Source organism: Phacochoerus africanus, chromosome 15 (assembly GCF_016906955.1).
Source record: "Phacochoerus africanus isolate WHEZ1 chromosome 15, ROS_Pafr_v1, whole genome shotgun sequence".
Classification (NCBI taxonomy): domain Eukaryota; kingdom Metazoa; phylum Chordata; class Mammalia; order Artiodactyla; family Suidae; genus Phacochoerus; species Phacochoerus africanus.
In genome coordinates this window covers 55,909,119-55,934,022 of record NC_062558.1, presented here as the reverse complement: position 1 = coordinate 55,934,022, position 24,904 = coordinate 55,909,119, and the positions used below count along the sequence as shown (strand labels likewise).

The 24,904-nt window shown below is 50.8% G+C and overlaps 1 protein-coding gene across 1 annotated transcript in view; it reads left to right on the top strand.

Annotated features, from left to right (window-relative positions):
- The first annotated feature begins 11,918 nt into the window (after positions 1 to 11,918).
- Positions 11,919 to 24,904, top strand: part of LOC125115822 (integral membrane protein GPR137B) — a 50,661-nt gene continuing 37,675 nt past the window's right edge. The window contains exon 1 of the mRNA XM_047760387.1: positions 11,919 to 12,462. Coding sequence (XP_047616343.1) covers positions 12,049 to 12,462 — 414 coding nt within the window. The 5' untranslated portion in view covers positions 11,919 to 12,048. The remainder of the gene's footprint in view (positions 12,463 to 24,904) is intronic.

Genomic DNA, 24,904 nt, shown 5'->3' with positions numbered 1-24,904 from the left:
CCTACACCAGAGCCACAGCAACACTGGATCCTTAAGCCACTGAGGGAGGCCAGTGATGGAACCCACAACCTCATGGTTCCTAGTAGGATTTGTTAACCACTGAGCCACGATGGGAACTCCATATTTTTATTTATTTATTTGTTTGTTTATTTTCCCTTTTAGAGCTGCACCCTTGGCGTGTGGAAGTTCCCAGGTTAGGGGTTGAATTGGAGCTGCAGCTGCAGGGCTATGCCACAGCCACAGCAATGTGGTATCAGAGCCATGTCTGTGACCTATGCCTCAGTTCACAGCAACACCAGATCCTTAACCTGATGAGCGAGGCCAGGAATTGAACCTGCATCCTCATGGATACTAGTCATGTTCATTACCACTGAGCTACAACGGGCACTCTGATATTTCGATCTAGATGATCTTGTGAGGGTGGGGCCCCCTGATGGGACTGGCACCCTTATAAGAAGAGACAGCAGAGAGCTCACTGGCTCCCCACCACTTAAAGACCCAAAGAAGACAGCCATGTACAAACTAGGAGGAGAGACTAGAACCCGACCACACCACCACCCTGATGTTAGACCTCCCAGCCTCCAGAACCAAGCAATAAATTTCTGTCATTTAAGCCTCCAGTCTGGGGTACCTTATTATGACAGCTCTCACAAACTTGTACAGTTAATTTCCTTATTCTCAGTCCAAGACAGATTTCAAATGTAATTACTGTTGGAATTACTATTATTATATTTGGCTGCACTCGCAGCATGTGAAAATTCCCAGGCCAGGGATCAAATACTTGCACCAGGACCATGACCCGAGCCACAGCAGAGGCAACACCAGGCCCTTAACCCACTGAGCCACCAGGGAACTCTTACGGTTGGGATTACTATGGGAGGTCTGCCTTCATATTTCAAGAGCACAATTAGCAAGCACTTTGTAAAGGATCTGCTTCTAGATGCCCTTGGACCAAGTTGAAAGTCTCAATCTACCCTATAAGGTTGGGTCCATTCCCAGGACATCTGTGAGATCCCACCAGCCCATAACACAGGGACCTCCAGAGCCTGGCCCTCCCACTTGGTCTGCCTTCCCTGCCTCCTCCTCCTCCCTGTACCCTGGTCTCCAGGCAGAGGACCAGAGGATGCAGGAGGCCGCTCCCTGGCACCGTGGGCAGCGAACCCATTCTTTCCTTTCTAAACACAAAGCAATCTCTATGCGCTGCCTCACAGAGGAAAACTGCAAATGAGGCTCTGGGTGTGGTGAGTCCTGGCTCTGGCTCTGCAGGCTGGCCGGCATTTTTCCTTAGGGAGGCCTTTGTTTTCCCTTTCAGAAGAGAGGCCTGAAACATGGAGACACCTCAAAACTCTTCACGTACCACAACCCGGACATCACAACAGACTGGGTAAAGAGTGTCACCAATGCAAAGACTCCTTAAGATGAAAGAAACATGGCACAAGGAAACTTGAGATGCCCTGGAAGCTGTGGATCACAAGTGGAAAAAAAAAAAAAAAGGCTCATTGAGGTTTTCCCCAAGCTGACAACAATCCTAAAAATCCATGACTAACAATAACGAGTTGGGAGGCTGAAACTCTTCTGAACTTCAATAATAAAAGCATCATTTGATCAATTGTGCTAGAGAAAAGAATTCTCGTTCTATTCTGTCCACAGAAAATTATATTGCAGAATCACTCTTATGTGAAGAGGGGTATGAAGACCAAAAAAAAAAAAAAATGTAGGGAAGAGGGAATTTTGAGATACTTCAGACAATGAATAGGTAAAAATATTGCTTTATTCTTCTGGATTTTGTGGTGTTTGTACTGGTATTTAAATGTGTGGTGTGTTATTCTAAATAAATGGTTCACTTTAGCACCCAAATTTGTTTTGTTTTTTCTTTTTTTTTTATGGCCACACTTGTTGCCTGAGCTAGGGGTCCAATCAGAACTGCAGCTGCCAGCCTACATCACAGCCACAGCCACACTGGATCTGAGCCACATCTGCAACCTACTCTGCAGCTTGCAGCAATACCAAATCCTTAATCCACAGAGCAAGGCTAGGGATCCAACCCACATCCTCGAGGACACTATGCTGAGGTCTTAACCTGCTGAAGCCGCAGTGGGAACTCCTAGAACGCATTTTGTATTTGTAGTTTTGTTTTTCTTTTTTTTCTTTCTGGCTGTGCCACAAGTATGTGGAAGTTCCCCGGGCCAGGGGTCAAACCCCCACTGCAGCAGTGACCCAAGCCACTGCAGTGACAACGCCAGATCCTTAAGCCGCTGTGCCAATAGGGAGCTCCTGCATTTTCTTTTTCTTTTCCTAAAGAGAGTTTCTAATATTGAAGAAGAAGCTTCAGGACCCACAAAACTAGACGTGGCCCGTTCTCTTGACCCACGTTCTCGGATGACATTCCACACACCCTTCATCCTTTTGGCTCTGCCCTGGGGGTCAGTTCCAGCTGCTCTCCAAAGCTGACCATGTGTGCACCAGGGAGACCGACGGGGCCATCCCAACAGCTCGTTACCCCTGGGAATAAGATCTGGGCCCGGAGATGTAAAACTTCTATGGGTAGAATCAGCTTCCTCTGCCGCACCAGCTACTTGGAGCACTAATTCTGGTGATGAAAATGGGAGCCTTGGAATTCCCGTTGTGGCAGAGTGGTTGGCGAGTCCGACTGGGAACCATGAGGTTGTGGGTTCGATTCCTGGCCTTGCTCAGTGGGTTAAGGATCTGGCGTTGCCGTGAGCTGTGGTGTAGGTTGCAGATGCGGCTCAGATCCTGCATTGCTGTGGCTCTGGCGTAGGCTGGCGGCTACAGCTCCGATTCGACCCCTAGCCTGGGAACCTCCACATGCTGCTGGAGTGGCCCTAGAAAAAGGCAAGAAGACAAAAAAAAAAAAAAAAAAAAAAGAAAGAAAGAAAGAAAGAAAGAAAGAAAAAAGAAAAGAAAAGAAAATGGGAGCCTGAAAGAAGACCATGGAGCAATGGCAGGGAGCTTAAATGCCTTTCCAAGAACTCCTGGAAAGAACTAGATCTGGTTCTCTTCCCCTGAAACTTGAGCAAAGCACTGACGGGGGCTTCCCTGGAGCAGAGTGTGATGACAACCTGCTTTGGGGAATTTGTTGATAGGCATCGTCCCATTCTGTTAAGGGACAAACAAGTAAGAGTCTGTATCCTTGATCCCTGCGGGCTTTAACGGATCCCCAATTCCCCTTTAAACCTCATATCCACGTAATACCAAAGTTTTAATGACATTATGTAATCATTAAAAGAGCACTCCTGAGCTACCCTAGCAGGCCTACACCATCTCCCTGTTCGCTTAGGTCAAGGATTGTCCTAGATTTGGAATTTGCTGTAACTAGTCCCATGAGCTACCTGACTGAATTAAAATCTGATATGTTGATTATTGGAGGCAGTGGGGGGGGGGGGGAGTGAAACATTCTAGCACAGATTTATGGTGACATTTTCAGCCCTGGGAGAAGTGACCACAAAGACCTGAATTGTGCACTTGTCATGGGCGAATTTTTTGGTCCAATAAAGTTATTTTCAAACTCTGATATGCTCCATGGTCTTTACATTTAGGAATTATACACATGAAATAAATAAAATTAGGAGTTTCCAGCTCAGAGGAAACAAATCTGACCAGCATCCATGAAGACACATGTTCGATCCCTGGCCTTGCTCAGTCGGTTAATGATCCTGCATTGCCGTGAGCTGTGGTGTAGGCCTCAGACTCGGCTCAGATTTGGCGTTTCTGTGGCTGTGGTGTAGGCCAATAGCTACAGCTCTGATTTGACCCCTAGCCTGGGAAACTCCATATGCTGTGGATATGGCCCTAAAAAGACAGAAGAAAGAAAGAAAGAAAGAAAGAAAGAAAGAAAGAAAGAAAGAAAGAAAGAAAGAAAGAAAGAAAGAAGGAAGGAAGGAAGGAAGGAAGGAAGGAAGGAAGGAAGGAAGGAAGGAAGGAAGGAAGGAAAGGAATACATAAAATTAGATACATAAGTCATAGTCCACAAAATTTAGGATTTATTTGTTGAGACAGGGTTTTGCAACTTTCCCACAAGAATCTCCTTAGCTTGCAAAACCCTTATCACCATGCTATCTCACCTCCCCAGGTATCTCTCAGCATTCCTGAAACCTTGGAAACCCTTAGCTTCCAAGGTTTAAGATTGCAATTAAGACAAAAAACCTGGAGTTCCTGTTGTGGCTCAATGGTAACAAACCTGATTAGTATCCCTGAGGATGCGGGTCCAATCTCTGGCCTCCCTTAGTGGTTTAAGGATCCAGTGTTCTGCAAGCTGAGGCATAGGTCATAGTTATGGCTTGGATACAGAGTTGCTGTGGCTGTGGCATAGGCTGGCAGCTATAGCTCCAATTCGACCCCTAGCCCTGGAACCTCCATATGTCACGGGTGTGGCCCTAAAAAGACCAAAAAACCAAAACCCCCACAAAAGGTGTGGACTTTGTCCAGAATCACTGAGAACAAAAACTACTGCCAGCGAATCAGTTGTTCTTTCAATAAAGACACAATGTCGAAAGGGTTGATCATGGAGATGAACAAAATTATTTTTCTGTCTACACTTGGAAAAGCAGAACACATCACTGCTTCATGCAACACCTCCCCCCACCAAAAAAAAAAAAAAAAACGAAACAACAACAGTCTTGTTAGGAGTGGATTTGGGAAATTGAAAGCCACATGATACGAAGTTTTTAGAGACTGAATATTAGCAATAATTCTGTGGCTACTGTAGCTGCTGGGCAGTTTTGTTTAGCAATGTACATCTATTAATAGGAATCAGTAGTTTCTATTGTCCAAAGGGCATGCCCTATCTTTAGTGGATTCTTGGTGAGCTTGTCCCTTTTAGGGGTCTTTATTTTATTTCATTTAAAAAGTATTTTGGGGAGTTTCCGCTGTGGCTCAGCAGAAATGAACCCAACTAGTATCCATGAGGACTTGGTTTCGATCCTCGATTTTGCTCAGTGGGTTAAGGATCTGGCATTGCTGTGTGCTGTGGTGCCAGTTGCAGATGTAGCTCAAATCCTGCATTGTTCTGGCTGTGGTGTAGGCTGGCAGCTGCAGCTCTGATTTGACCCCTAGCCCAGGAATTTCCATATGCTATAGGTGCAGCTCTAAAATATATATATTGTTTTTCGATAGACAACCTGGAAATGAAAGACTTTTCTGTGTGCTTGTTGTATCACTTTAAAAAAAAAAATCTGTTGGAGTATAGTTGATTTACAATGTTGTATTAGTTTCAGGTGTACAGCATAGGGATTCAGTGATACATATACATACATCCATTTCTTTTCTAGGGGGCTTTCTTGACACTCTGGGGTGAGTTACACTGTTTCTAATGATCATACCCTTCTCTAGCTGGACTCAGCCATACTGAACAGTACAGAGTGCTCTTTCCCAGGAAAATACCAGCCAGGATTAGCTTACTGCATTGAGCTACTTACCACCTTGGAAATTGTAGTTCTCTGAAGTGGGTTTAACCTGGCATGGAGCATGGGTGGGAGTGTGGCAAAGGTCACTAAGCTCAGGACACCTGCACAGCTGGGGGTTCCTGGATACCTGGCTCCTGGGTCAGGACAGGAAGTTTGGAGTGAGAGAGGCCAGGTGACAGTGGGTCTCAGTGCCCAGCCAAGGGGCAAAAGAGAAATTCCTTCTTTTGCCAGCTTTGCTTTTTTTTTTTCTTTCTTCTCTTCCTCTAAAATATTTTTTAAAAATTTATTTTCTTGAAAGGTAGCGATGTACAATGTTGTGTTAGTTTCCAGTGTATAGCAAAGTGATTTATATTTACATAAATACATACATACACATTCTTTTTCAAATTCTTTTCCACTATGGTTTAACACAGGGTATTAAATATAGTTCCCTGTGCTTTACAGCAGGACCTTGTTGTTTATCCATTTTCCATATAATAGTTTTCATCTGCAAATCCCAAATTCCCAGTCCATCCCTCCCTCATCCCTCCTTCCCCTTGGCGACCACAAGTCTGTTCTCCATGCCTCTGTTTTTGTTTCATAGGTAAGTTCATGCATGTCATATTTTAGATTCCACATACAAGTGATATCATATAATATTTGTCTTTCTCTGACTTACTTCACTTAGCATGATCTCTAGGACCATCCATGTTGCTGTAAATGGCATTCATTCTTTTTAATGGTTGAATAGTATTCCATTATTATGTGTACCACATCTTCTTAATCCATTCATCTGTCAATGGACAATTAGGTTGCTTCCATGTCTTAGCTATTGTAAATAGTGCTACAACAAATGTATGTCAACTCAAATATTTGAAAGTATCTCTGAGGAGAGCTGAGAATAATTTAAAACAAGATAATTAATGCAAATGTTTTATCCTTTTCCCAAAAAGTTAAACTTCTAACTATGTGCACATAATCTTCTGTGGAGCTCTATAACAATATGGGAAGCTATTTGTCACTGTTTTGCCCCCTCCCCAGTCTCTTCCTATTTTGGGGAATTTCCTAATTTAGGAAGTAGGAGCACCCACCGTGGAAGAAGATGATACTGCTGCTAGGACATGGGCACATGGTCTGGGCTCAGTCAGTCAGATGGCTCTGCCCAGGTCTTTGGTTTTTGTTTTTGTTTTTACGGCCCTGCCACACCTGCACCCTATGGAAGTTCCTAAGCTGGGGGCTGAATTGGAGCTGCAGCTGCAGCTGCAGGCCTATGCCATAGCCACAGCCACACCGGATCTAAGCTGCATCTGGGACCTACGCCTCAGCTTGCGGAACACCCGATCCTTAACCCACTGAAGGAGGCCAGGGATTGAAACTGCATCCTCACAGAGACTACGTCAGGTCCTTAACCCACTGAGTCCCAGTGGGCACTCCTGCCCCAGACTTTGAACTGGGAGCTCTTGACTCCAAGCAGCAAGAACTTCACACTCTAGAGAGGGATTCACTCACCCAACACCCTTTACAAACACTTTACTTAGCCTGTCCCTACTACAGAGATTGGTCACACACTTCTAGCTTCTTTTGTCTCTCTAGATGGTTATATGGCACACCTCTAGCCAGGGAGATAGAGATGGAGGTCTGTCTTGAGATTTCTTAGAAAAGTCTTGCCTTCTTGATACAGGAGTCATCTTTTCTGTCTTCTCTCAATTTCCACCTTGAATGTATGTGCAATCTCTAGGGCTGCAGCAGCCATTTTGCAACCATGAGGGAACAACTTTGAGGCATAAAGCCAATATGCTAAGGGTGGTAAAGCAGATTAAAAGAGCCTGGATCCTTGGCAGATTTCTTTTAGATAACTGAATCCATGTCTGCAACAACCGATGTCTAGATACATGGGAAAAATACGCACTTACGTTTAAACTATTATTAGCCAGGTTGTCTATTGTTTGCAACTATCTTCATTCCTCACTGATCTAGGCAGTTTCCAGTGTCCAGCACTGGTGAGATCTGTAGTGCCAGGTACTATGTCAGAAGCAGGGGTGGCAGTAGCAGTGTTGTTACAGAACCAGTTCTGCAGCATTATTTTGGATGTCATTCTTCTTTCTTAGCTTCTAAACTTCTCCAGAACTCCTGAGGATTTTGTGAGCCATATAAAGTGCCTTTTTTTTTTTTTCCTTTTAGTGGCCACAACTTCAGCCTATGGAAGTTAGGGGTTGAATAGGAACTGAAGCTGAAGCCTACACCACAGCCACAGCAACACCAGATCCCAGCCGCATCTGTGACCTACACCACAGTGTGCAGCAATCCCAGATCCTTAACCCATAGAGCAAGGCTAGGGATTGAACCCACAGCCTCATGGATACTATGTTGGCTTCTTAGTCCACTGAGCCACAATGGGAACTCATAAAGTGCCTTGTAATATACTCATTTTCTGCTTAAATTTATCAAAGCTTAACAATAATAATAATAGATGAGGTCATTAGGGTGAGTCCTAATGCAATATAACTGGAGTCCATATAACAAGAGGAAATTTGGACGCAGAGAGAACAGCACGTGAGAACAAAGGCAGAGACTGGGGTAAAAAATAATTAGACAAAATTTCTCTTGCTTGCAATCAAGAGTCCTGAGAAATATAGAAATTGACTTCAGGAGTTGTGGCAACAATATACCCTCAAGGAAAGAAGGTGAAATTGAAAGTGACTGGTCTGGTTGAGTCTAAGGACAATGAAAACTCAAGTAGTATTAAGCCAGTTTCTGGGAGTTCCCTTCTGTGACTCAGGTCACTGCTGTGCCCAGGTTCGATCCCTGGCTCAGGCACTTCCATATGCTGGGGGCGTGGTCAAAAAGATAAAGAAAAATAAAAGACAATTCATGGCACACCGTCACTTGTGGTTACTTGCATGAAAGTCACCTGGTGCAGTGAAGTTAAGGCATCGAGAAATCTAGCTGTTCCTGCCAGTAAACAGTAGAAAAGGGTACAAAGAATTCAGAAACCATCTGCGGGACAGCTTAAGATGTGAAGGTCAGGGTCTTAAGTTCTAGCTCAGGCTGTCTGAAAACCAGGGACTTTCACTGACTGTGCTAAAAGTCTAGCTTATCTTTTGCCACCACAACAAACACTTAAGGGAGATTCTCTGGGTTCCTGATTTGCCATATCTGTTCAAGTCACAATCTCTTGTCTCTCCTGGATAGTTAGGGGACAGAGGGGAAAGAGTGGGCATTGGGAGATTCTGAATGGGGACAGGTGGCACTGAGGGCTCAGAACACATAGCTTCTCCTGTCATGGAAGTAACCCCTCCTTTTGTATAAAGAGGCTCTTTCTCACTTGCTTGAAGACCTACAATGTTCTGGCCTGAGAAGGTCACTTTGTGAAGGGCGGTGTCTTCAGACAGAAGCCAGAGCTCAGTACCCACGTGCCCCTCATAAAGGTCCCCCTTTATAAAGCCAGACCTGGATGGAGGAGGCTTAGGCACCAAAGTCACTGCAGGATTTTGCTCTCTGTACCAGGAAAAGTCTTGGGAATACACATGGAAATAAATGCTGAAGGAGAGAAGAAGAGGATGTTTCCTTTCCAGGAGAGCCTAGTCCAAGTGCTTCCTGGAGCAGGTGGTGTGGTTCCCATCTTAAGAGAAGCTGAGACACCTGCATTTCTTTGACATCACATAGGAATGCAAGGAAAGAGGAAGGTTGGTGTGGATTTCCCATGTGTGACCCTGTGGCCCATCCCCTAACTTGGTCACTTGAAGACACTCTCTTCATCAAGGCAGTGAGGTAATTGCCACCACCTCCCTAAGGCACAGTCATGGATATTTTGTGTACATCAGGGATGCTCTTGAGAACTGCAGGGGTTAAACAGACCATCTCATGCTTGCCAGGATCCCAAGAGCCAGAGGCCGGTCGAGGCACAACCACAAGGAGAGGCAAGGTCATCTCTATAAAAGCCATAGTGACCATGACCATTCCCAGGGTCAGCTTGGGAATCAGAATTGTCTGTGTATCAGTATCTTTGGCAGAAGCTAATTGATCATGAGCTCCTAGAACCAAACAGATGGCAGCCGGCTATGGCCCTTCATATGACAGAAGAAAACCAAAGCTCTCTAGGTCTGATTTAAGTCATCAAAATTTTTTTTCTTCCTTGTGTCATATGTATATCTGTATCTATTTTAATTAATGCCCTTCCTTTTAATTTTCTTCTATCTCATATAGGAAATGTTATTAACAGATATGTTAATGATTTAATCTATGAGATCAAAATATTGACTGTGACAGAAGTAAAGGAGGAATTGTTATTACCCAGAGATCCTGGACTTCAGGCTGGATACAGAAAATGATCCTTTAGTGTGACTCCTTTAGGAGAAGGAGTGAAGGTATTTTTCAGTTGCACAAGTGATGCTGCATTATATTAAGTGGGAACTTTTTTTTTCTTTCAGAATTTCAAGAATAGTAAGAAGCACATTCAGTGCTGCAGAGTCAAAGGGACAGACTATTGCAGAACTTCGGCATTCTTTTGGGCTGCTTTGGAAGTATGGTAAAGACTGCTAGTTCCTCTCCAGATCCATTCTCCCCTTCATCCGTAATAAAAAACCTTGACTTTCAGCTGTGCATATTACAATATTGAATAAAAATACATTTCCCAACTCTCTCTTGCAGCTATCACATTAAGGTAACTAAGTTCTACCAATGAGGAGTGGATGCATTTGATTCTACCAATGAGTAGTGGAAGGCTCCTTCAACAAGAGAGGACAAGTGCCCTTTAATCTTCCCCTGTTCCTCCTAATGCCAGCCTGGGAGGTGAATGCAATGGTTGGAGAGCCAGCAGCCACTCTGGATGATAGGGTTGTCTCGTGACTATAGAGGCCTGGCATGGTGGAAGAGAAATATCAGAGCCTCTTATGAGGGTATTCTTTCAGTGAAATAAAATATACACAGAAATTGTTTGAATGAATGTCCAGGCAAGAATAAGGAAGACCAATGCAAGCAAGGCATAGTTTCTATCCTAAGGAAACACAGGCAAGTGGGGTGAGAGACAAGGATGTTGTATAAGCACACAGGTGGTGCACCTAACCTGAGTGGATGGTGGTGTGGTCTGGGAAAACTTTCTGGAGGAAGTAACCTCTTACAGGTGAATGGAATCTGGCCACCTGTTAGAAGAAGGGAATGGAAAAAAGTTTTCTGGGCAACAGGAGTTAAGAGCTGTTAACATTCATTAACACCCCCCAAGAGACTAGTCAGGGAGGGAAGCTAGGGTTGGAGTTTGGACTTTATCCTCAGAACAATGAGGGGCAAGTGAGAGAGGGAAAGGATAGGGGAACTAGAAAAGGAGTTTGACACCAAAGGCACACTTGGCCCTGACAAAGCACTCGAAATTTACTGGGAGGGTGTAAACACTGCATCAAGTGTTGGAAAAACAGGGCTGGATCCGGGCTCCACGGGGGTCCTTTTAGGAAAAAGAACAATTAGCCACGAAGTTGACTATTAACTTGAGATGAAAAAATAAATCAGGGATATTACTGGAGTTTTGGAGATGTGGGGCCCTTTCTTCTGTGTACCGGAGCTGCTTGCCCAGAAATGCTTCCAGACCGCAGCGAGGCCCCCCAAGACGATGCTAGAGAGGCCCCCTGGGGCGTAAACTGGGTCGACTTTTCCGCTTCAGAGGAGGGAACCCTCAACCACAGCAAACAGAACTTGTCGGTCGGTCGGTCTGGTGGATAGGCCTCCTGCTGGGCGGGTGGGATTGGAAAGGGGGGCAGCACACTCAGAGCGGCCACTGACCCGCTCATGTCTGTGCGTTCCCTCCGCTCGCGCCCTCCTCAAGAGAGAGCACCTCCTACCCCACAGAGAGAGCACCACGTGGGGCGTATTGTGTGGGTCTCCGGGAGAAAACAGTCCCTCTTACCACGGAGACCAGGCAGCAGCCACAGGGACCACCGCTTTCCTCACTCTGCATATACAAACGTGACCTCAAAAACACAACCCTTGTCTTTGGCATTTCTGGATTTAGAAATAAGCATCACCCCAGACGTCCAAGAAAAAACGCCGGCCAGTTTATAGTCGCAGAGTGGTAGTTTTATTTTTTTAGTTTTTTAGTTTTATTTTTAATGTTAAAAAAACATCGCAACGTTTGTCGCTGTTGAGATAAAATAACGAACTTCGGCAAGACAACAAGTAGCCATCAACAGACAGCGCGAGACGGGGAGCTCTGTCCCAGGAGAAGTGTGCGACGAGGGTTTTGGGGGCTTTGCTGGCAGGGAGGCGCGGGGGCGGGGTACGGGGGGCGTCGTCGCTCAGTGCGGGGGCGGGGCAGGCGGTGCGGGCAGGGGCGGGGGCGCGCAGCGCAGGGGCCGGGCAGGAGGTGCGGGCCGGGCCAGGGGCGCTCAGTGCGGGGGGCGGGGCTCCGGGGGGCGCGCGGCGAGGCTCCGCGGGGCGGGGCTCCTTGGGCAAAGGGTGCAGACCCGGGGCGCGCGGCCCTAGCGGGCGCGCGGGGGCGGCGGCGCGGCGCTGCCAATCGCAGACAAAGGCCGCCCCAGTGAATCATGTGGTGCCGGGGGAGGAAGTGCGGCTTGTTTTCTTTCCTCCAGTCGCCGGGCTCCGGGTGGAGTGCGATGCGTGGAGACCCCCGCGGGGGCGGCGGCTGCCGCGAGTCCCGATGAGGCCCGAGCGCTCCCGGCCGCGCCGCAGCGCCCCCGGACAGATGGAGGCTCCGCCGTGGGACCCCCTGCGCAACGACTCGCTGCCCCCTACGCTGACCCCCGCCGTGCCCCCTTACGTGAAGCTCGGCCTCACCATCGTCTACACAGTGTTCTACTCGCTGCTCTTCGTGTTCATCTACGTGCAGCTCTGGCTGGTCTTGCGCTACCGCCACAAGCGGCTCAGCTACCAGAGTGTCTTCCTCTTTCTCTGCCTCTTCTGGGCCTCTCTGCGGACGGTCCTCTTCTCCTTCTACTTCAAAGACTTCGTGGCGGCCAACGCGCTCAGCCCCTTCGTATTCTGGCTGCTCTATTGCTTCCCCGTGTGCCTCCAGTTCTTCACTCTCACGCTGATGAACTTGTATTTCACGCAGGTGAGTCGCGGGCAGCAGCCCCCGAGTGCGGGAGGCACCTGGCGGGCGTTCACCTGGCGGGGGCGATGGCAACTGCAGGCGGGGCCGGTCTCAGAGCCGCAGGGCTGAGAGTGTCGAAGGGACGTAGCGCAGGTTCCAGGGTGGTCCGAGCCCCGTCATACCTGCAGGCCTTTCTCCTCGGTTACGCCCACCCATGCCCAGAGGAGAAGAAGGAGAAGGCAAAGGAAAGTGAGGGCTGGAGGCCCCCCCGTCAGCCTCTGCCCTCAGCTCAGCATCACCCAGTGGGTCCGGGCCCTCCCCGCGCTGGGCTCGCGCGGCAGAATCGGTACTGAAGAGAGGTGTGCCCAGCAGGGAGACTCGAACTCAGGAGTTTCCATTATAGCCCCTCATGGCAAAGCATCCAACCTCCAGCCAGGAAAGGCCATCCGCACGTTGGCCTCCAGATTGGGGCCAGACACCGGCTTTGCGGTGGCAGGATGGGACTGTCCTGGTTTGGATGGGATGTTTTGAGCCTTCGGCTTTGGAGCTCTGCTCAAATGCATCTTATTAAGTTCTTCCGCAGGATTGCTAAACAGCGGTCAGGGTGACACCAGCTCCTGAGCTGGCGCGGCGGCGGGAGGTCAGGGTTACCGGCGGAGCTCATTTGAGAGGCCCCGAGAAAAGGCCATAAAAGTTTACTGGGGCCCTTTTACAGGCACACAGAAGCCTTTTTATGAGGCGGATTGTTAGGAAGCTCACGGGAGACCGCACCAGTTCATTTGTCTTCTGTGATGGTTGACTTAATAAAGTACAGTAATTGTAAAGTACTTTGAAAATACTGTGTAAAGTATCACATGAAGGTGTATTAGCAAAAAGCGGTCATCGGCATCTCTGCCTCCCATTAGCTTTGCAAGCACTAAAATGTCCATTTTTGCTAGGATCCTGCCCAGGGGAGAAGCACTGACCATGTCACCTGGTGAGGGGAATGGAAGAACTGCTGCTCTGGGAGAGGCTTTTGTGCCAGGAAGCATTCCATTCCTGCGTCCTTATTTATGAATAGAAAATGCTGTTGGTTAAAAAAGGAAGAAACGGTAGAAAAGGGAGTGTATTGGTGTAGCAGGAGCCCCTGCCTGCAAATTTGGAGGAAATACTTTCTGCAAAAAACTACACCTGTATTATTTAGTAGCTATTATAATCTTATCAAAGGGATCTATACTCAAAGCCTTCTCCTGAATCCAGTGTATCAGCATATTTTCCAGTCCACAAGTAATGTGGATCATCTGTCTACATAGTACTTTTAAACCAGTTCAGGCAGTCAGCTACATTGCAGGCACTCCAGCTATTTACTTGGATCAGAAGGGATGATTCTAACAAGATAGAAAAGTCAGGTGGCTTGATGTTACTTCAAGAACTGTGACAATGGTTTGGTTGCACATTGCAGCCTTTCTTCTGGGCCCTTTGTGAGAAGAGAGGAAAGCATAGGGCGCTGCCCTTGCTCTCTGGCAAAATCACATGCACATTCTGCGCTCAGAGCTGGATTAGGGGCAGGGCGGCATTTTCTGCACCATCTGCTGGTTGGTGAGTAAATGCTGAGTGAGGGAAAGAGTGACCAGGCAGACAGCCTCTCAAGCGGAGAGGCCACAAGCTACCACCTTGGCTTCTTTATAACTCTCAGGTCTTGATTTCTTTTCTTTTCTTTTTTCTTTTTTCTTTTTTCTTTTCTTTTCTTTTCTTGTCTTTTTAGGGCCGCACCCATGGCACATGGAGGTTTCCAGGCTAGGGGTCAAATCGGAGCTATAGCTGCCAGCCTTCACCACAGCCACAGCAACTGGGGATCCGAGCTGCCTTTGCGATCTATACCACAGGTCACCGCAATGCCGGATCCTTAGTGCACTGAGCAAGGCCAGGGATCAAACCTGCGTCTTCATGGATGCTAGTCAGGTTTGTTTTCGCTGAGCCATGATGGCTACTCTGGGTCTTGATTTTTATATCTCCAGGGTGACTGGCAGGAGAAGGTGGCACTAACTCCTGGCACCTCTGACCTTGGCAGAGAAACCACTCCTTGGCTTTTTGACAGATACTCTGGTATTTCTGTTGTGTTATAAAAGGGTCCCCCTTTGACTCCCAGCTCCCACACCCCTCTTCCTTTCCCCTCCTCCACGCCTCCTCTTAATCAGGATTCTCTACACTGGCATGGCTTGAGCCCCATCTCAGAGTGTGTAAATCAGATTCCAGAGGTGGGGGATAGTGGACAGCAATTAAGAAGCCTGTGCTATGTGCCAGGCATGGTTCTAAGTGGTCTGCCTTACCTGTTCTTCACATCGACCCCCTGAAGAAATATTGACGGTGCCCCTACTTTTCAGGGAGGTCCATATGACTCGCCCTAGGTCACACGGCCAATGAGCACTGGCGCCAGGAGTCACACCCACATCTGTGACTAAAGGATAAGCCTTTGTGGTACAGTATTTGAAACCTCTTAGAGCTGGGAAATGTACCCAGCTCTCAGGGTCGCACCCTGTCCTCTGGGAGCTTGGCATCCAGTCGGGGAGATACCAAGTGTTCATCCAGAGTTCCCATTGTGGCTCATCAGGTTAAGAACCCAGCATAGTGTCCCTGAGGATGTGGGTTCCATCCCTGACCTCACTCAGTAGGGTAAGTATCTGGCATTGTTGCAAGCTGATGTGTAGGTTGCGATGCGGCTTGGATCTGGCACTGCTGTGGCTGTGGCGTAGGCCGGCAGCTGTAGCTCTAATTCGACCTGTAGCCTGGGAACCTCCATGTGCCGAGGGTACAGTCCTAAAAAGACAAAAAAAGTGTTCATTAAACACAGCTAAGTAATAATCCAGGGGACTAAGGAGACTCGAGGGGGACCCTGTCCTCTGAGAGGAGGTTTGCACCACTTCCTAGGTGGGAGGGGGAAAAGGCAGTGGGAGGGGAGTAGTGCATCCAATTTGGTTCTGAGAGTAGAGGACACTTTTTTCTGTCGGTGACATGTCCTCTGTACCTGGCCCACTGTTCAGGGTGGCCTCCTCACCTCCCGGAAGCTTCCCTGATAAGCTGGGAGGAAGGGAACGCTTGCTCTCTCCTGAGGTTTTCATGCCCAGCCCTGGTGCAGCACTCTCAGGGGCATGGGGATGCTCGAGTCCTGGCTGCTGGGGGAGCACCGTCACCCAGCCTCCCACCCACCCAGGCTGACACCTTGTGCAGGGCGCATGCCATTCAGCTGTCAGCAGCCCCTGCCTGAAGACCCACATCTTAGGGTACCCTGGTAGTTGAGCAGGCTCAACTTGATTTACTGTTTCCCCTAATCACTGTTGTAAAACTGCTAGTTAGGTCACGGTTTCACCCCCTCTGAGGTCAACCACCCCGCTTCCTAGCCATCCTCAGTTATGAAAACGACATCCAGTTCAAATCTCCTGTCCAGGGCACGCCAGGCTTAGCATCTAGTGCTTGGAGTAGAAGGGTAGTACCCCACACTCTTAGCCTCTGCCCCTGCATCTCTGGAGTCTGGCTCTGCTGGCGAGGGGACAGGGTTTCCTCAGGTGACTCTACCTGTGCATTCCCTGCCTTGTTCTGCCTCTCTGGGCGACTCTACCCGGGGCTGTGTCTACATCGTGGGATCCACTTCATCCTGGCCCCTCTGGCCACTTCCCTTCCATCCCAGTCCCGTCTTCAGGTGGGGCCGCATGGATGCCCACCCACTCTCCCCTCCCAGCCCCCACCTGCCCCTATTCGTTGTCTCCCTTCCTACGGGCCCTGCCGCCAGCAGGATACCCACTGGAATCAGGCACCACCCTCAGTCCCTGGCACCCTTGGACCTCCCTGGCACAAGTTGCCCTCTGCTAGGACTCCTTCCCCACAACCCACTTTGCTCTGATGTCTACACCTTCTGGCCTCAAGCATCCAGCTTGGCAAGTTTCTGTCCAGGGAGCGGGGCACCAGGTCCCTTCCTTTGTCATCCCCTGAGTTGTTCCCATGGATCTTTCTTCTCAGGGACCTGGGCTGGAGGCTATCGTCATCACCCACAGTGGCCACTGCTCTCCTGCCAACAGGCTGATAACTTCCTGTCTCCCCTCTCCAGCTTCTGGCACAGGCTGCAGAGCTGGGGAGATGGTGGTTGCTAGCAGGCCCTGTGTGTGCTGTGTGCATGTCTGGCTCCAAGTGTCTGGGGAATCTCCTGGGAGCTCCGAGTATTGAGTCCCTGTGGTTTCCAGCTCCGGGCCTGGCTGGGGGTCCAGCAGACCCCCACTCTCCTGCTGCCCTAGAAGTGAGAGGGCCAGGCTGGAGCAGAGGCATTTACTCCAGAGCCTGTTCTTCTAACACTGTGTTAATTTGCCTTTTTTTTTTTTCTTTTTAGGGCCACACCCATGGTATATGGAAGTTCCCAGGCTAGGAGTCACATCAGAACTATAGCCATGGACCTATGCCACAGCCACAGCAACTCGGGATCTGAGCCGAGTCTGATACCTACGCCACAGCTCACCACAACACCGGATCCTTAACCCACTGAATGAGGCCAGGGATCGCACTTGCATCCTCATGGATCCTAGTCGGGTTTGTTAACCACTGTGCCATGAAAGGAACTCCTAATTTGCCTTTTTATCAGGGCTTAGAGGGGCCAGACTCTGAGACCTGAGGTGTGCAGGGGTCTCTGTGCACAAGGTATGGTGCCTTCCCACCCCCCCCCGCTCCAGGCCGTACAGTAGAGGCCTTCAGGCCAAGGCTGCCACTTTCTGGGCCAGGGCAGCTCTACAAGGCAGGCGTGTCTGCAGAGCTGGGGTGGGGGCGGGGGGCAGGGGGAGCTCAGTGACACTGGGCAGCCTTAGCTCTCAGCTGTTTTCCATCAGAATTACGTGTCTGGACCTCAGACTCTTGGGGTTCCTGGGTTTGGCTGAATGCGGTGGGCTCAGCTTCCTCCTGGTTCAGCCTTTTCTTGAACCCCAGGGCAGATTCCTGCCATGACAGGCTGATTTGAGGAAGGAAAAGGGGAAGTGAGCCCTCTCGGGTCGGGGAGAGATGGTGTGATTAGTGGACACTGACGCAGGAGCCAGGAACTGCCACGCCTTAGAGGGCGGCTGGGAAGCTGCAGGGGGATTACGGTGGGACCCGAGGCTCCTGGTGGGTGTTGGAGTTCATGGTGGGGGCCTGAGGCTCCTGGTGGGTGCTGAAGCTCATGGCAGGGGCAGCTGGAGTTCATGGTGGGTGTTGGAGTTAATAGTGGGAGTTTGGGGTTCATGGTAGGTGTTGGAGGTCATGGTGGGTGTTGGGGCTCGTGGTGGGTATTGGAATTCCTAGTGGGAGTCTGGGGTTCAGGGTGAGTGTTGGAGCTCATGGTGGGGGCCTGGGAGTCCTTGTGGGTCATCAAAGGCCTGTGAGTCAGGAGGTAGCAGGGGCCCTGTGGACAGAGCTGGGTTTGCCCCAGCGTGCTTCCCGTGGCCAGGTACCAACCTGCTCCAGGATAAGGGCTGCCCCAGTTCTCCTTGGCCCCGGGTTGGAGCAGGTTAAAGGGATACCGTCCCTGCTGTATCCCTTAGCGCCTCCTCTCCCTCTGCTAAGATGCTCTTTGTGCATCTCCTAATAGCCTGAGCCCAGGCTCTGGCCAAACCGAAGTCCTGAAGGTCAGGCCCCTGCACTGGCTCAGCTCTTTATCAACCCACCATGTCACTGAAATAACTTCTCCCACCAAGTTACAAGTTTCATGTTTGTGAAAGGGCAGTGACCCTGGGCCTGCCTTTGGGGAGAGGTTGGAAACCACAGTCGCTACAGCTGCAGCTCCTGACGTAGAGCTGAGGCCTGGGGAAGTCCAGCACCCCAGCCCTTCACTCTGCAGATGAGCCAATGCAGGCTTCGAGGAGCCTGGTGACCTGTCCAGCCAGGACGAGTGCTGGCTGTGCACGACACCCCCAACTCAAAGTTGCATCCTGGTCCCCATGCCCACTGACAGGGAACGAGGAGGCCGCTGAGGATCTGATCCTGAGACCCTGCCTTCAGCTCCACTGGGAAGGAGGGACTAAGTGGATCCTATTGGCTCTGGGCCGTCAGTTTAATGAAGAAATGTTTACTGAGTCTGTTGGGTGCCAGGCCCTCATCTAGGAGTTGTGAAGATTCTAGGCCTCCTGATGATTAAGAAGCAATAAGAACACAGGAGGCAAGCCTCTGCTGGCCCCCAGGTATTTTATTTCACAGCTGGGACCCCACAGTCACACAGAGGCAAGAAATCCTCACCTCTGCACCTTGTTGTGGACTCTTGACCCCTGGCACTTGCGGCTCCTTGCAGGCACTCGGTGGGCTCACGGCCACAGAGCGGTGTGTGTGTGTGTGTGTTTGTGTGTGCATACAAGCACAGGACCAGGAGAAGTTTCCTTACTAGCATTTAGTCTGCCGTCTTCCACTAGCTCCTCTAGGAAGTCACGTCCTAATTTTACTTCTGAAAATTTCCCCCCAAGAAGAAGCTTTCTGATTTCATAGCCCAGAATCCCCAGATCTCTCCTTGAAGCTCTAGCTCTTTCTCCCCCTGTCCGCACGGTTGCTGCCGATGTCAGGTGAACCAAATTTCCTCAGCACCTTCAGCACTCATGGGAAATTAGCCTCTTCGTGGCACATCCGAGATCCAGGCCATGGACCGCGAAGCCTTGATTTCCCAACAGCACAGGCTGAGCTGGGCGCTGCCACCTTCATCTTTGAGCCATAAGCCTGGACCCAGGGTTCGAGTCTCCATCAGAACCTCCACATGGGTCCTACCGGCCTGAGTGCCTGCAGGGTTTTGCGGTATCCTTTTGCTCCCCTGGAGGAGAGTGTCGAGGAAATTGATGGCCGCTCATCTGAAAAATGTCATAAGTGAGTCTTAGGTTTTTCAAGCTTTGTTTTGTTTTTGTCTTTTTAGGGCCACACCCTCGGCATCTGGAGGTTCCCAGGCTAGGGGTTGAATCAGAGCTGCATCTGCGACCTACACCACAGCCCACAGCACACCAGGTCCTTAACCCACTAAGTGAGGCCAGGGATTGAACCCTCGTTCTCATGGATACTAGTTGGGTTCATTAACCACTGAGCCACGACAGGAACTCCTAGCTTTTTGAAACTGTCGCAGCATGTGATCATAAGAGCTGCCTTTGTCCATGGCTTGCCTGGCGGTTCCTGGGAGAGGAGAGAGGCCTCGTCCTGGCTGTGGGTCTGGCAGGGGCAGGACGGAAGCGGCCTCAGCATCAGGGCCGACAATACCTGGCACGTAGGCACCACTGAGGTGGCAGAGGTTCGTAAATGTTTTACTTTTGGTTTATCCTGTGGCTTAAAGTTTAGAGCCTGCGAACCTCTGAGCACAGATGAGGTCCAAACGGTTTTACCCTGGGTCGGTTATTTCCACCAGCTTGTGCATGGGGGCTGTAGGAAAGGAAGTTGTGATGGTGCCCACTTCAGTGTTTCAGGCCTTGTGCACCTCATACAGTCTCTGTTGCGTATTCTTCTTTTTTTTTTTTTTTTTTAAATGTCTTTTTAAAAAGATGAAAAACTTGGAGTTCTCGTCGTGGCGCAGTGGTTAACGAATCCAACTAGGAACCATGAGATTGCGGGTTCGATTCCTGTCCTTGCTCAGTAGGTTAAGGATCCAGCGTTGCCGTGAGCTGTGGTGTAGGTTGCAGATGTGGCTTGGACCCCACGTTGCTGTGGCTGTGGTGTATAGGCGGGTGGCTACAGCTCCGATTAGACCCTTAAGCCTGGGAAACTCCATATGCCACAGGAGCGGCCCAAGAAATGGCAAAAAGACAAAAAAAAAAAAAAAAAGAAATGATGAAAAACTCTTTTTAGCTCCCTGGCCATACAGTGACAGGCTGCAGGCTGGACGTTGGGACGAGGTTGGGTCAAGCCCCACCTGTGTCACCGAGTTCCCATCCCACCTTGCTATTAACTCTACTGGGGCGAGTCCTTCTGGCACGTGGGAAACAGGCTGTGGCTTCTTGTCTCGTGGTCAGAGAGCGTCATTCACTCGGGACATCTCTCGTCAGTCACCTACAGGTGACTGGGGTCAGAGGCAGTAAGCTGGAATCTGTGCCCTGAAGGGCCCTAGACCTTAAGGGGGGGAGAGAGAGAGAGAGACTTAAACTGAGACAAGAGTGCCGGGAGCCACATGCCACCCAGAGCACACAGAAGAACCTGTCCCCGCTGGCAGGGGGCTGGGGGGCCTCAGGCTGGATGTCTGGCGATGTTACCCCCCTCCCCCCACCCTTTAGTGACAGACACACAGGCTAAGCTGCGCAGTTGGTAGGACACAGGGTCCACATCTACACATGCTGAAATGGGCTCCCTGGTCCACCCTGCCTCTTGCACTGCTCTCCCAGCTTCCCAGACCGCAGAGCTGTCAGCAGTCGTGTCACCCATTGGGTGTGATGGTCTATTGCCCGTGTGTGACACAGGGAGCAGGGGGCAGACAGGGTGGGATGAGAGCAGCAGGGGCTCCCACAGGCCCAGCCCCTGTGGGACCAGGCTCCTGTCCCGCTCAGATGCCACAGATGTTGGCACAGGGGGCCCAGTCCTCCCAGCTTATGGCCACGCAGTCTGCTGGAACCACCTGGGGACCCACTTGATGTCACTCAACAAGTGTGCTCTTAAAATCGGGGTGAAATCCACATCCCCTAAAACGAACCATTTTAATAAGTACAACTTAGTGGCGTTGAGTACATTCACATTGCTGTGCTGCCGTCATCGCCACTCAGTTCTAGAACATTTTCATCACTCCACAGTACCCCCCTACACCCATTAAGGAGTTGTACCCCTTCCCCCTGCCAGCCCCTGGTAAACACCAGTCTGCTTTCTGTGGATGGGCCTGTTCTGGATACTTCAATCAAAGGCATCATACAATCAGTGGCCTTGTGTGTCTGCGTCTCTAACTTAGCAGGATGCTTTTCTTTTTTCTTTTTTTAAAAATTATTTTGGGTTGCAGCATGGAGAAGTTCCCAGGCCAGGGAGCAAACCTTTAACCTCTAGGCCACCAGGGAATTCCTAGCGTGATGTTTTTGAGGTTCATTCGTGCAGTAGCCTGTGTCACTGACTTGTTCCTCATTAAGGCCATTGCTGTTCTGTGGTCAGGGCGCTCCACGGTTCACTTAGCCAGACGCCCCTGAGGGACATGCTGCTGCCTCAGCACGTGCTTCTGAGTGTCTGGTATTCTCTGGAGGCTGCGTAGACCTGGCGAAGGTCACACGTGGTTCCTGCCTTCATGGAACTTGAGCAGGGAGAACATGGAAACTCTGCCTCCAGGGTCCCACTGGCCGATATGACTTAGTGACAGTCCTGAGAGTGGTGACACCAAGCATGAAATGCTTCTGATACAAGGTTGGGGGCTGATTTCACTCTGTCATCTCTAATTCTCCCTCCAGGATACATGTTTGAAAAAGAACCAGGGCCTCTGCTGCTGTTTGAGTTTAAGTCAAACCCCTCTGCCCTGCTCTGATTACAGCAGCTTCTAGGGTCCAGACCACCACTAGGATGGAAGGTGGAGCTCAGGGAAGGCTGGCCCGGACCCTTGGGGCCACGTGGAGCAGTGTCACCCCTCCCATGACAGACTGCCTTTTGCAGGCTTGGTGGCACCTTTCTTTGCGGGTCCTCCCTGCTTGGGATGGCACATTCTTAGTTCCCTTCATTGTTTCTGGTGGCATGGGGGTTTGTCCTTCACCATCCAGGTCGCTGTCCCCTGTGTCCCCGTCCAGTGCCCCGTGGTGAGTTGAGGGCCCCCCCCCCACCTTGCTTCCAGCCAGCGGCTTCTGTGTCCCCTCCCCTTGGGAGGCACCCATGGGTAATCTCCTGGGCAGGAATCAGGAGCATCCTCTGACACTGGGGGGCCGCTGCACAGAACACCACAGACTGGGCGGCCAAAGCACCAGCCGCCTGTCTCTCTCTGATGCTGGAGGCCGGCCGTCCAGGGCAGGGCCTGGGGAGGGCTCCTTCCTGCCTGCAGGTGGCTGACTCAGAAGCACAGATCCTATCCACAAGGGCTTCACCCTTATGACCACGTGGTCCCAGAGGCCTCACCTCCTGACTCCAGCACCCTGGAGGTTGGAATCTCACCACGTGAGGTTTTAGGGGGTGAACACAGGCACGCACTTCATAACAAATACCCAGCTGCTCCCAGCAAGGGTAGGAGTCCCAGCAAACCTTGGCATTCTCCTTCCTTCCAAGGCAGAAAGTGATTTTCTTGGGGGGAAAACCCCCGAGGCACTGTCACTGCTGACCTGTTTTGTGGTTTGTGCATCCTTTGCTGAGAGAGGATGGGTTTCTGGGGGTGAGACCTGGCAGGAAGCCCCACCTTCCCAGGGCCTGGAGCTGGGCTGGCCGTGTGGGAGGCGGTACTTTATTTGTGTCTGTCTGGCACAGTTAGGGGCAGGGCCTGGGCCACTGGACTGTGACAGGCTTTGTGGCCAGAACAATTCTGAAACATCAGAGCAATCATGGTGTGGCCACAGCCCTGCCCATTCATGAGCCTGAGGCGGGCGAATCTGCCAGGGAGGCTGCGGGCTTTGTGTCCACCTGTGTCCGTGACGGGCAGGATGTGCATCTGTGACCAGGCTGTCGGGGGGGCAGGTGGGTGGCTGGGCTCACATCTGTTACCTCCTCCCTGCAGGTCAGGCCCCGCCCCCTTAGAAGCAAGGCTGCAGGCTTACCTGTGGGGCTTCCTAGGTGGGGGCCACAGGCTGCCCTCTGGGGATTCACGTAACCACTTTTAAAAGCCAAGATGGAGTTCCCGTCGTGGCGCAGTGGTTAACGAATCCGACTAGGAACCATGAGGTTGCGGGTTCAGTCCCTGCCCTTGCTCAGTGGGTTAACGATCCGGCGTTGCCGTGAGCTGTGGTGTAGGTCGCAGACATGGCTTGGATCCCGCGTTGCTGCGGCTCTGATGTAGACCAGCGGCTACAGCTCCGATTCGACCCCTAGCCTGGGAACCTCCATATGCCGCGGGAGCGGCCCAAGAAAATGGCAAAAAGACAAAAAAAAAAAAAAAAAGCCAAGGTCACCGTAATGAGTATTTGTACTAATAACCGTCTTATCTTCCAGGGAGATACGGAGGTCTGGGAAGGTAGGAAGAGTTTATCAGGGCAAGCAAGCAGGTTCATGGCAGTCTGACCAGCCATGCCCCTGAACCCAGATGCTCAGGTGGCAAGAGGTGACATGGGACAGGCAGGGTTCAGGGTGTCGAGTGGTGACTGTGAGGGCATTTGGATATTTGGACAGGTGCGCTTTCCATGGTGCACCCTGCCCATCCCCGCCGTGTTGCATCAGACCTGACTTGATCAGTATGGAGCCCAGAGCTGCTGGTGGCCTGGCTGGTGCTGATGCTTGGATGGAGCCTTGGTTTGCTTAACAGGGTCGGGAGGCTCTGGTGAGCAATGGAGGGTGGAGGAGAGAGGGACCTGGTGGCACTGGGAGCTGGAGCGGGGAGGGGCCTTTGGTGGGGGTCAGGGAAGGGGGAGGCTGACGGCGGGTGGAGATGTCATTCTCACAAGGACCTCATCCCTTCCTTCATCACTGACAGAATCAGGGGCACAGAGGTGTGAGGCCGAGCTCCTGCCCTCGTGGGGTTCCAGGCTGACGGGTGGGGAGCAGGCCACCCCCCCAACACACACACACTCGAGCCCAGGGAGGGCTTACAGGTGCTGGCTTAGCGGGACAGGACAGCAGAGCTCTCAGGAGGCCTGGAGAAGGCTGAGGATGCTTCCAGGGAGATCTGGGCCTTATAGACGTTCAGAGGAGAGGCAGTGTCAGCGTTGGTCCCGAGATCACCTATGAAAGCAGGCAGCTCTCTGAAGCCGGGCAGTGAGCAGGACTCGCTGCTTGAGCTGTGCACTTGCCAAGTTCAAGGACAGGAGATGATGTGGGAGCCAGTCACTTCCCTGGGGGCCCATCACACTTGCACCCCCCTCCCCCCAGCCCAAGGAACCCAGGGCACATTTGGCTCAGGCTGCCACACCCAGGATCACATGGTGGGGACAGCCTACCCCTTTTCCTTCATGGGGATTCGTAGCTTTAGAAACGACAGGCCCCTGCCCTTGCTGAGCTGAAACTGGCCCTCTTTTCGCCTCAGATTCCTACAGCAAGGGAGATACCCTTGACTGGGACTCAGGACTTCCAAAATGAAAGAAAATTGCAGGTCGTGTCACCCTGCTGTGCTGAATGAGGTGCTCAGCATGTGGAGACACAACCTAATGACTGCCACATGGGAGCCAGGACCTCGGAGTTTGCAGAAATTCCCTGGTTTATCAGGAAGTGGGCGTTGCAGGTGGATCTCGGGTGCGAATAGTGGATGTGTCAGTGGTTCCTAGCCATTCTGAGTATGAATGTTCCTTTTATTGTTAAGAAAGCACATAGGATCTTAGTTTTATACTTGGGGCTTTTGAAGTGTGGTTTGAGGGGCTATGCAGGGATTACTGCTAATCAAAGCAGCCACAGCAGGGGCAGCAAATACTTCATGAACACTGAG